We start from the raw sequence: 12,544 nt of genomic DNA, 5'->3' as shown, positions 1-12,544 counted from the left end.
GCGCAGCCGCTCCGCGGCATGTGGGATCTTCCCAGACCGGGGCACAAACCCGTGTCCCCTGCATCGGCAGGCGGACTCTCAACCACTGCGCCACCAGGGAAGCCCTGAATTCTTATAAGAAGTGGGCATACTTGTTATCTCCATTTTTCAGGTGAAAAAACTAAGGCATATCGAGAGGTTAAATAACTTGCCCAAAATTTCACAGCCAGTAAGTGACTGAACCAAGCTTTGAACCCAGGAAGACTGGCTCCGGCACCTTCTCTCATAATTGTTAACCTACATTGCCTCCCTGCACGCACTGAAGGCACAAAGGCTTTCAGGGACCACATAGGGCGACCTCTGGATCCTATACAGCCATAATCACCTTCTCAAATAATCATATTTCTGAAGACATATATCTGATCCATCATTTCTTGATCCAAAACCTTCAATGGTTTACTAACTGCTTATGGGATACAGATCAAAACGATACACAAATAACTTCCCCAACTGTACTTGGCTACCCCTCTGGTATCTACTCCCACCTTAAGCCACTCTACCCTTCAACAGTTCAGAATTACTTGCACCTCCTTCAAACAACCATAAAAAGCAGGCTGGAAAACCCAGGCTTCCCTCCACACTCCAGACACAGTCATCAGCATTCGAACTCCTCGTAAATGTGTTTCTAAACGATTTAGAGATGCTAGGACAAAACCTTCTCAAAGAGCCAGGTTGGACAGAAGCATATCCATGTAGAAACTCAGCCCTTCAAGGAATGCAAGCAGCAATATCATACGAATTTAAACTACATACATAGCCAACTAAAACAACATTAGATATATCAACTATCCATTTCCACAAAACTCCTAAAAGTTTGAAAATGGAACTATCCTGGTGAAATGGTACATGCTTTACAGCTCACTTCATTACTCATAACTTGCAGATTAAAATTCGTATGTTCTAATAAGCATCTATACTTAGCTAGCACAGTAGGGACCACAAAGCCCCTACTTCCAAAAACACTCCAGTTGTAAGAGTGTTTCAAATGCTATAGCACTACGTTCTAAAACCTCTTGTAAATTGCATTTATGACAAATGAAAGCAATCAAATTTGGGACAAGGATCAGAGGAATTAACTATCAGAATTAAAGTAGAAGTGGTTAAGCACTTCATCCCTGCCTTGAAAAACAAAACAAAACCCTTGCAAACTAAAGGGCACTATGAATTCACAATGCAGCCAGAATGTAGATAGCCTACATTGGTCTACCTCAATTTGAATGTAATCTACTTGTCGTTTGCTTTACATCTCCCAGGTCTGTAAATCTACACATTGCCCTTTGATACTGCATTCACAGCTGTCATCGACTGGACAAAACCCAGTTTGTCCTTTCATTGTTCAAAGGGAGAACATCCTTCTAATGGGCCATCCAAGTTCCAAATAATGTTCCCCTACCCTGTTCGAGGTAAAAAGCTCATACATTTCAGAATCATCTGACTTTACCTAGTCTATCCCAGGATATCTCAACTGTGGCACCATCGATACAGATAATTCTTTGCTGAGGGGGCTGTTCTGTGCACTGTAGGATAAGCAGCAGCAGCCCTGGGCTCAACCCCCTAAACAACTACAGTAGTACCTCTCCCTGAGGCATGACAACTTAAAAATGTTCACGGGGGGCAAAACTGTTCCCAGCTGAGAATCACTGGTCCACCCTCATACTCAACCCATTTTGGAGTTTCTCTCTAAACATAACTCTACTTTTACCACATTTGGCCACACTTTTACTCTCTGAAATTCTTCAAAAGCCATTTGCAAAAGTCTTTGGCCTTGGGATTTTAAAAAAAAAGTGTTCTTATTAGATCGTAACCCTCAATAAAGGTTCATTTGTAATAAGCCCATATGGAGTTTTTGATTCAGGGCTGAGGTATGGTGGGAGTCGACTTGGTCAGGATGCCCAAGAGAGCAACTGTTTAAGACGGTCCTTACTGATACCTGCATTCCTCTTCAAAACCACGCCAGAAGGGGTGGGCGTGTTACTTCCACCGTAAATACGTCCACAGGTGGAGTTTTGCCCAGTGCTTTACCATATAGACGCTACTTCCCTCAAGAGGACACCTCTATCAGCTAATTACTTGTTAACAATGGAAAACTCAATCCATACTGGGCTTAAGCAACAAAGGGAATTTATTTGCTAAGAAAAGTGAAAGTCCTACAAATGGCAGCTTTCAGGAGAATCGCACGTGGGCTCCAGCTCCAGTTTGGGTGCTATTTCCCTGACTCTCTCAGCTTTCTCTTCTCCATGAGTCAGCTGGTCTTCAGATTGGCTTCCTTCACAGTGGCACAATGGCTACAGAAGTCCTGGCCTAAGTCCATACACCACATTGCTTATAAAAGAGTGCCTTGCCACAGAGGGAACCTACCTCAACATAATAAAGGCCGTATATGACAAACCCACAGCCAACATCGTTCTCAATGGTGAAAGGCTGAAAGCATTTCCTCTAAGATCAGGAACAAGACAAGGATGTCTACTCTTGCCACTTCTACTCAACATAGTTTTGGAAGTCCTAGCCATGGCAATCAAAGAAGAAAAAGAAATAAAGGAATATGAATTGGAAAAGAAGTAAAACTGTCACTGTTTGCAGATGACATGATACTATACATAGAAAATCCTGAAGATGCTATCAGAAAACTACTAGAGCTCATCAATGAATGCAGTAAAATTTCAGGATACAAATTAATACCCAGAAATCTGTTGCACTTCTATACACTAACAATGAAAGATCAGAAGGAGAAATTAAAGAAACAGTCCCATTTGCCATCGCATCAAAAAGAATAAAATACCTAGGGATAAACCTACCTAAGGAGACAAAAAAACCTGTACTCTGAAAACTATAAGACGCTGATGAAAAACATCAAAGCTGACACAAACAAATGGAAAGATATACCATGTTCTTGGATTGGAAGAATCAATACCATCAAAATGACTATACTATCCAAGGCAATCTACAGATTCAACGCAATCCCTATCAAATTACCAAGGGCATTTTTCACAAAACTAGAACAAAAAAATCTTAAAATTTGTATGGAGATACAAAAGACCCCAAATAGCCAAAGCAATCTTGAGAAAGAAAAACAGAGCTGGAGGAATCAGACCGCCCCCACCCGGCCAACTTCAGACCATACTATAAAGCTACAGTCATCAAAACAGTATGGTACTGGCACAAAAACAGAAATATAGATCAATGGAACGGGATAGAAAGCCCAGAAATAAACCCACGCCCCTATGGTCAATTAATCTACGACAAAGGAAGCAAGACTATACAATGGATGAAAGACAGTCTCTTCAATCAATGGTGCTGGGAAACTGGACAGCTACATGTAGAAAAATGAAATTGGAACATTCTTTAACACCATACACAAAAATAAACTCAAAACAGATTAAGGACCTAAATGTAAGACGAGATACTATAAAAGCTCTTAGAAAAAAACAAAGGCAGAACACTCTTCGTTGACATAAATCACAGCAATATCTTTTTGGATCTGTCTCCTAGAGAAATGGAAGTAAAAACAAAAACAAACAAATGGGACCTAATTAAGCTCAAAAACTTTTGCACAGCAAAGGAAACAACAAACAAAACGAAAAGACAACCCACAGAATGGAAGAAAATATTTGCAAACAATGCAACCGACAAGGGATTAGTCTCCAAAATTTACAAACAGCTCATATGACTCAATATCAAAAAAAAACCAAACAACCCAGTCAAAAAATCGGCAGAAGACCTAAACAGACATTTCTTCAAAGAAGACATACGGATGGCCAAGAGGCACCTGAAAAGATGCTCAACATCTCTAATTATCAGAGAAATGCAAATCAAAACTACAATGAAATATCACCTCAGACCAGTCAGAATGGCCATCATCAAAAAATCTACAAACAGTAAATGCTGGAGAGGGTGTGGAGAAAAGGGAACCCTCCTACACTGTAGATGGGAATGTAAATTCGTACAGCCACTATGGAGAACAGTATGGAGGTTCCTTAAAAAACTAAAAATGGAACTACTATATGATCCAATAATCCCACTCCTGGGCATGTATCCAGAGAAAAACATGGTTCAAAAGGATACATGCACTCCAATGTTCATTGCAGCACTGTTTACAATAGCCAAAACATGGAAGCAACCTAAATGTCCATCGACAGATGAAAGGATAAAGAAGATGTGGTACATACATTCCATGTATTTATATGTGTGTGTGTGTGTGTATATATATATACACACACATGCATATACACACACACACACACACACAATGAAATATTACTCAGCCATTAAAAATAATGAAATAAGGCCATTTGCAGCAACATGGATGGACTTGGAAATTACCATACTAAGTGAAGTAAGTCAGGCATAGAAAGACAAATATCATATGACATTGCTTATATGAGGAATCTAAAAAAAAATGATAAATGAACTTATTTACAAAACAGAAACAGACTCACAGATTTAGAGATTGAATTTATGGTTACCACGGGGAAGGGGAGGGGGAGGGATAGATTAGGAGTTTGGGACTGACATGTACACACTACTATATTTAAAACAGATAACCAACAAGGACCTACTGTATAGCAGAGGGAATTCTGCTCAATATTCTGTAATAACCTAAATGGGAAACGAATCTGAAAAAGAATAGATACATAGATATGAATAACTGAATCACTTTGCTGTACACTTGAAACTAACATAACATTGCTAATCAACTATGATCCAATATAAAATAAAATTTTTAATTAAATTAATTAAAAATAACAACACTTGAAAAAAATTAAAAATAAGAAGTCAGTGAAAAGGAAAAAAAAAGAAAAATTAAAAAAGGGTGCCTTTCTAACCAAGCAAAAATCCTGAACTTCATTATAACTGGATCGACTTGAATAATGTGCTTAGGACTGAAGTACCCAATGAGTGTGGCCAGAAGACCACAGGCTGACTGGTTGAGACCCTTGAATTGATCACAGTGGCTGAGGGGGGAAGTTATGCTGATGGATTTAGAGCGATGGTTCTCAAAATGTGTTCCCTGACCAGTTACATCAGCATCTCCTGGAAACTTGTTAGAAATGCAAATACTCTGGCTCCACCCCAGACCAGCTGAACCAGAAACTCTGGGATGGTGCCTAGCAATCCGTGTTTAACCAGTCCTCCAGGTGATTCTCATGAAAGCTAAAGTTTGTGAGCCACTGGTTTAAACCATCAGATCCTACCTGTAAAGCCTAGAGTGGCGTGAATCCCGTTTATTTCACTGGCTGCCACACAATTAGAAAATGGTGGAGTGGAGGCCTGAGAAAGTACCGTCAAAATACTGTAGAAGGAGAAGGCTCCAGAAGGGGACAGTTCATTTCACTTCTTACTTCCTATGGTAAGGCTATGAAGTAGAAAACACAGTAATGAGTGCTTCAGCCTAGCAACATGGTTTGAAGATGACTTCTGCTGCCCATATTTATTAGTTTCCAGGGCTTGAAGAAAAAGAAATGCCCAACATTAACCTTCCCGTTCTCTGTGGGCCCTAACCCACTTTCCCTGGGGAAATTGGACAAATATATACATACAGGTTTTAGAGCAGTAAAGCTACTTAGCAGTTAAGACTGCATTGAAGAAGACATTCTCTAGGAAGGTTTCTTAATCATGGCTAATCCTAAGAGTCGCCTGGAGTAAGGTTACAAGTCCAGCCTCTTGGGCTGGACTAGACCTACAGTCAGGATCTCCAAGGGAGGGACCTGGGAATCTGTGTTTTTAACACACATTTCCAGGAATTCTTTTTTTTTTTTTGGCGGTATGCGGGCCTCTCACTGTTGTGGCCTCTCCTGTTGCGGGGCACAGGCTCCGGACGCACAGGCTCCACGGCATGTGGGATCTTCCCGGACCGGGGCACGAATCCGTGTCCCCTGCATCGGCAGGTGGACTCTCAACCACTGTGCCACCAGGGAAGCCCGAGGGATTTTTTTTTTTAATAAATTTATTTATTTTTGGCTGCATTGTGTCTTTGTTGCTGGGCAGGGGCTTTCTCTAGTTGCAGAGAGCGGGGGCTACTCTTCGTTGTGGTGCTTGGGCCTCTCATTGCGGTGGTTTCTCTTGTTGCAGTGCGTGGGTTCCAGGCACGCGGGCTTCAGCAGTTGTGGCTCACAGGCTTAGTTGCTCCGCGGCATGTGGGATCTTCCTGGACCAGGGCTCGAGCCCGTGTCCCCCACATTGGCAAGCAGATTCTTAACCACCGCGCCACCAGGGGAGTCCCCAGGGACTCTTATGGATTGACCATGGTTGGAAAACACTGTTCTAAAAGCTGTATGCAGGGCTTCCCCGGTGGCGTAGTGATAGACAGTCCGCCTGCCGATGCAGGGGACATGGGTTCGTGCCCCGGTCCGGGCAGATCCCGCATGCCGTGGAGCGGCTGGGCGCGTGAGCCATGGCCGCTGAGCCTGCGCATCCAGAGCCTGTGCTCCGCAACGGGAGAGGCCACAACAGTGAGAGGCCCGCGTACCGCAAAATAAATAACTTAATTAATTAATTAATTAAAGCTATATGCAGAGGACTGGGGAGAAAAATCTCATGGAAGAATTACGTGAATATTTCTGACTGCAAATAATAGCTTCTTCCTGTCCTTTTTTGGTGCCTTCCGTCACTACCAGGGCCTCTAACTATTCTTCCTCTAGTCTCATCCTACACTGCTTCCCAAAGAAGTCACCCTACAGACCACTTCACGTCAGAGTTCTAAAACACACTGCATGTCAGGCCTCTGATCACATCCTATCACGGTAGAAATCCATCACAAGTCCTCACCATGGCCAACAGCATCAAGTCCGAAGTGTTGGCATAAAAGGGGGGGAGATAAATTAGGAGTCTGGGGTTAACAGATATGCAATGCTATATATAAAATAAATGAACGACAAGGACCTACTATACAGCACAGGGAACTATATTCAATATCTTGTAATAACCTATAATGGAAAAGAATCTGACAAAGAATATATACATATTCTCACATATATGTATATGTATAACTGAATCACTTTGCTATACACCTGAAACTAACACAACATTGTAAATCAACTATACTTTAATTTAAAAAAAATTTTTTTAAATGCAAAAAAAAAAGTGTTGGCATTTCATACACATTTCCATATAATCCAGGCCCTGACTTTCTTCCTTAGCCTTACCTCCTGCTGTCAGCCCACTGCAACCCCATTATGGAACCATCCTGAAGCCCCTGCATTTCCTCAACACTTGATGTTCTCTTTGTCTTTGTTCCCTCTGTTCACCAAGGTCTTCCTTCCCCCTTCACCCAGAGTATCAGTCAAGTTAACAAACGAGAGGTCATGTGCGGTAACAAAAGCTCAGTAGATAAAGACAGCAAAGGTTTATTTTTCACTCAGTGTCAGGAGGTGGTAAGTTTTTTCTCTAAAGACCCAGATGGTAAGTATTACACACTTGGTGAACAACATACAATTTCTGTTGCCTTTTCTTCTTCTTCACTTTTTTGTATAACTCTTTAAAAAATGTAAAAACCACTCTTTTTCATAGGTCATACAGAAACAGGTCACTGGCCATCTGCTGACCTCTACGCTACATGATCATTGCCAGAGACATGGAGACAGCAGAGAACTGCTCAGTCTAGTCATTCAGACCAGGCTAATGGAGCAGCCATCTCTTGAGCATCTCTAGTCACCATGCAGACCAAAAGAGAGGGTCTCATGCAAGTCCCACTAAATGCCCCAGTCCAGAAGTGACACCCTAGAACTTCTGCTCACAAATAATTGGCCAAATTTGGTCTTTCAGCCCCACCTAACTATAATGGAGCCAGGAAGTGCAATCCTACCATGTGTCCAGCAGTAAAGAGAATTGGAATTGCTTGGTAAAAGTCATGACTTCAGCTCAGAGACAAGTGCTCTGGAAAGCCTTTTCTGACACTCTGGTCCCCCAGTCAGATTAGCTACTCTTTGCCTATAACCTTATAGCACGTTGAAGCCTAAGCGTGTGCTGTGCATAGGGTACCACAATCGCCAACTTCTCTGCCTCCCCCACCAGATCCTGAGCTTCCTTAGACAAGCATCTCCGTATACCTACTGCCTAGCACAGCGCCTGCTACCCAGGGATGCTCAGTGTGTGTTGCTTCAACAACTTAACGAATGTGGTAGATTGTGGGAGTGGGGTTGCCTATGCATTTACCTGAAGGCTCTGTATGCAGCAGTGTCAGCCACTGTGAGCCTAGTTCAACCACACCCATCTCCACTCATGATAAATTTATCATTTTGGTTATTCGGTTACTTTCTATATTAATCAAATTCACTCTTCCTTACAACCTTTCCTTCTAATAATCAACACTTTGCGGAGAGCTGGTCCTTGAGGCCACAGAGCACTTTGACTTTATGTGAACTGGTTTTGTGTCCAGTTTGTAGGTCAGAAGGCAGGCACAGAGAGGCACTGAGATTTTCCCAAGTTACACAGCCAGTAAGAGGTAGAGCCAAAAGTTATGCTTCCTTTTGATCCAACAAGAGAGCTACAGGGTTGAACACAGAGCCGCAGCTAAGTGCACCAACAGGTTATTTATATCCTTTGGAGAGATAGAAAGCATAACGTGTATGTCAAAGGTAAATCTTATTATACCATATCAGTGTTCAGCTTATAGTATACATATTTATCTCTGAGTAAAATATTAGAAGCAAACCACACGACTATATTAATGTGCTCTTTCAGAACCCCGAGAATATTGAAAATGCCACACACCTGTTTTACCACCATCCCTTAATGCCTGCTAGGTGAGCAACACCTTCACTACTAATGGCATAAAGCAGAGCTCAACTCAGTTTCACACGCAACACATGTGCGTCTGCTGCAGTCTGTATCAAACGTGTAACCACAGAGCGAGCAAAACAGAGTTCAAAATGAACTGTAGTGCAAGTCTCCACCAATACATATTGACAGAGTTAAGCCCCTTCGTGTAGACCATTCACAATCTGGGTATCCTCTGACCCCACCCCAAAGTGTATCCTGACCTGGAATTTTCCTCTCCTCTCCATCTCCTGGATCCAGTAAGTTCCTAATAAACATCCCATCTGATGGTTAGCCTTGACAAATGCCCTGGAGCACCAAGACAAGAGGAATATAGCTAGCCAGGAGCCCTCTACTTGTCACATCATCGACAGAATAGCGTCAGAGCTGATCCCATTGAAATCGGTGGAGTTTGAGTCATTCGAGATCGAAACTACTTTTTAAAAATATACAAACCCTTTATTTAAGAAGGTGAAATAGCCCGGTGTGTCCTCCCCGTCTGGTTAAATGGGGACAACCAGGGGAAATTGTGCAAGAAAACTGAAGTATACAAAAGCAAATTACAGGCTCAGTATTGCCAGACACAAAACAGGAATCAATCCTTTACAGGAGTCTTGCCTTTGCTTCCTTCTTTCTTTCCTTGAGCCTTGTAATTGAATGTTGCAAACTATATCAAGAAGAATAAACCGGGTTTCCCCTCCCCCAAGCAAGAAAAGGTTAAGCTTCTAATTACAGGCCCTCTGACTATCATTTGTGCAATTAGCAATTAACTATAATCGTTGATGAGAGAATGCAGAGCTGCGCTAGCGATATCCCCCTCCTCCTCAGTCCAGACTGGGTTACTTTCGTCCCATTCTGTTACAGAGGACCAACCACAACCGCGCGCACTCTCCTTACACACACGCTCTCACTTAAAGACACATTTAATTTTTAGCAAAAATGGCATCTTAGCGTTTGACTGAGACAGGCATCCCCAACCCCACACCAAAGTAGCCCAAACGTTTAGATCCACTCCTCTTCATCACTTTTAAGTGGAGAGAGGAGGCCCAAGAAAGAAGCTACCTACCAGCCTCACAGGACCAGCCTCCTTTGAGGCGCAGGAGAAGGTGGTAGAGAGACGCTTGTTGCCCCTGGAAACTGCAAGTCCCCCCCTCCGGGCTGTAAGCCGCGTTAGTGGGAAGGCGGTGGCAATAGCCTCAGTAGTTGCATCAGTGCTAACTGCTGCTGCTGCTGCATTTACGGTTGGCGGCTGCCGGGAAGGTACAGTAATGACTGTAGGGAGCGCACAGCTGCTGCGGCGGCAGGTTCCCTGGATCAGGAAATTAGGGCAGGCACCGGGGATTGGAGGCGAGGGCGGCGCGCGAGCCAACCAGCGGCCGCCCCGGGCCCCCGTGAGCCCCGGGCGGACGCGCGGAGCAGCCGGGCCCCGGGAGCACTCCGGGTGGCAGCGGCGGCCACGGCCACGGCCACTCACGCTCACACTCGAACGCACACTCACACAACCCCGACGCAGGAACCTGGCTGCCCCGAGCTTATAAGAGGAGCGCGTCGAGGGTGGGGAGGGAGGGCTGAAGCCGCCGCGCCCGCCCCCACCCCCCGCTGACCACTCCCCCTCCTGCCCCCTCCTCGCTCCTCACCCCGCGCTCCAGCGGCCGCCAGGGTGGGTGCTCCGCGGCCGGCTCCTCTCTCTTCTGTCTTCTCCGCTCTCGGCTCCCCACCCCCTCTCCCTTTCTCCCCTCCTCTTCCCTCCCCTCCTCTGCAGCGCCTGCATTATTTTCTGCCCGCGGGCTCGGCTTGCACTACCGCTGCAGCCCGGGGAGGTAGGTGGGTGGGTGGGTTGGCTGGTGGGGGGTAGATTGTGCAAGTTGTAGGGGAGGGGGTGCGCCTCTTCTTCCCTGCTCCCTTTACCCCCCCTTCGAACTCCTTCCCCTCCTCCCCTTCCCCCTCCTCCCTCCCCGCCCCCACCTCCTTCCTCCTTTCCGAAGGGCTGGTAACTTGTTGTGCGGAGCGAGCGGCGGCGGCGGCGGCGGCGGCACCATCCAGACGGGCACCATGGGCACGTCCGCGCGCTGGGCGCTCTGGCTGCTGCTCGCGCTGTGCTGGGCGCCCCGGGAGAGCGGCACCACCGGAGCGGGTGAGTGAGGACGCGCCCCTCCGCGGCCTGCCCGGACCCAGCCGGGGCGCCAGGGGGCCCCGAGGCGCGGGTCTCCTTTTGCCCACCCCCCTCCTAGGAGGCGCCTCTTCACTCTCGTCGCCTTCTCTCCTCCCCACCCTGGTGGCGCCTCTGAGCTGTCAGCACCGCGGCTCCCGGGAGCCAGGCTGGGGGGATAGTGGGATTTGGGGTGTCCTAAAGCCTTGCCCGAACTAGTCTTCATTCCCTTACACTGCCTCCCCTAAAACCTGTGCTTTGCCTCGTTTTTCACTCCGCTTGGCCGGGGATGGTGAATATGGGCTTCTGAGCCGTTGAACAATGGTTGTGTCTCTTCTGCCAGGCGGAGTGTTAGGAAGGAGGCAGGGGGCCGGGTGGGCCGGGACGTGCGCGGCAGCCCCCGGACCGCCCCTCGGACTTCACGGAGGGTGGGAGCGGGCGGTGGGTGAGGAAGGGCGCCTCCGGCGATGCGGGGCGCCGGGTGCCGACCGGGAGTGGGGTTCCCCGCGGCGGTGAGGAACCCGCATGTTCGGTGGGCTGCCGCCGGGAGTCTCCGCCGAGCGGCTAGAAGTGCGCAGCCTGCGCACCCGGACTGCGACTCCCCGGGCGCCGGGCAGTCTCAGTGTAGTGCGGGTTAGAGGAAGAGTGAGGCTTGAATCAAATAGGACTCACCTCTAGATGTTTCTCCGCTCTCCGGGGAGCGTTTGTAAACCTCTCGGGTCTCCAGGATAGCTGAACGGGGGAGGGGAGTGGAACGAAGACTTAATCAGGTTAGTTTGCTGAGCCTCGTTCCCGGTGAGATTTCCTCGAGAGGAATTGGGTCCTTATCTGGTGACTGTAATTAGCCTTCATTCTAACCAGTAGATCAAAGGGAATAGCACGAGAGCTGGGAGAGCTGGTGTGTGACTGTGGCTTGTTGGGGAGGGCGGTGGGGACAACTGTCGGGTCCCCAGGGTGTGCCGCACTGGGCCTGGGAGCCCTGTCCTCAGCCACTCTCTCATTTGGGGCCGCACAACTTTCTCAGGCAGGCGACAAGAAGCCCTTCTAAGAGGATTCGGTGAGAATCCTGGCAGGTCCCTGAAGTGATCTCGACATGACACCAAGGGGCTGGCTCGCCAGCTCTGGGGAAATGGGACGGAAAACTGCCCCCGTCCTAAGTACCCACTCCAGAGTCCCTAGCTCCTGTCGCCCGGTGGCTTGGGAGACCCGCCTGCCCGCAGTCACGAGTCTCCTGAAGTGAGAGCGAACTTTAATGTATGGTCAAGCAGCCCCTCAAGCAATACTTGTGGGGGTTGAGTCTCCGAATGCCCCCTGCCCTTAGGTTCTGACTGTCCCGAGCGTGAGAAGCTGGGACGGGCTTTTCTGCGCTCTGCGATTGGCTGGCCGCCTGATCACGTTTAGGTTGGTCACGTGGCTCCGCGGGCTCGTAATTTAGCAGCCTGAGAAATGTTATCTTTAAGGGAACGTGAAAAACTGACAGGCTCCAATGGACTGTTCTCTCAAATGCTTTCCCCTGCCTGGACTCCTTGAAAAACGGCGAGTGTCTAGTGAAGATGACCCCTGATGTGTAACCAAACTAAGAGATTGGAAAAGCCCTGTAAT

General features: G+C 47.0%; 2 protein-coding genes across 8 annotated transcripts in view; one reads left to right on the top strand and one right to left on the bottom strand.

The window, feature by feature from the left end:
- LOC111174636 (uncharacterized) overlaps positions 1-10,847 on the bottom strand; it is a 102,876-nt gene extending 92,029 nt beyond the window's left edge. The window contains exons 1-2 of the mRNA XM_089912632.1: positions 10,759-10,847; positions 9,860-10,361 (exon numbers count right to left, since the gene is read on the bottom strand). Coding sequence (XP_089768758.1) covers positions 9,860-10,361; positions 10,759-10,847 — 591 coding nt within the window. The remainder of the gene's footprint in view (positions 1-9,859; positions 10,362-10,758) is intronic.
- The window catches only part of VLDLR (very low density lipoprotein receptor), a 32,046-nt gene continuing 30,250 nt past the window's right edge, over positions 10,749-12,544 (top strand). For 3 of the 7 annotated variants that reach the window (XM_089913256.1, XM_022573590.3, XM_089913255.1), the window contains exon 1: positions 10,752-10,927. In XM_089913256.1, the coding sequence (XP_089769382.1) occupies positions 10,846-10,927 (82 nt within the window). In that variant the 5' untranslated portion in view covers positions 10,752-10,845. Of the gene's footprint in view, positions 10,928-12,544 lie in introns of all 7 variants that reach the window. The other 4 variants (XM_089913257.1, XM_089913254.1, XM_022573589.3 and 1 more) reach the window with 4 other exon arrangements.

The sequence above is a fragment of the Delphinapterus leucas genome, chromosome 6 (genome assembly GCF_059928025.1).
Source record: "Delphinapterus leucas isolate spDelLeu-1000000601 "Yukka" chromosome 6, BTC_Dleu_Yukka2, whole genome shotgun sequence".
NCBI lineage: Eukaryota > Metazoa > Chordata > Mammalia > Artiodactyla > Monodontidae > Delphinapterus > Delphinapterus leucas.
Note: the sequence above shows the minus strand (reverse complement) of the source record. Positions and strands in the feature narration are given on the sequence as shown.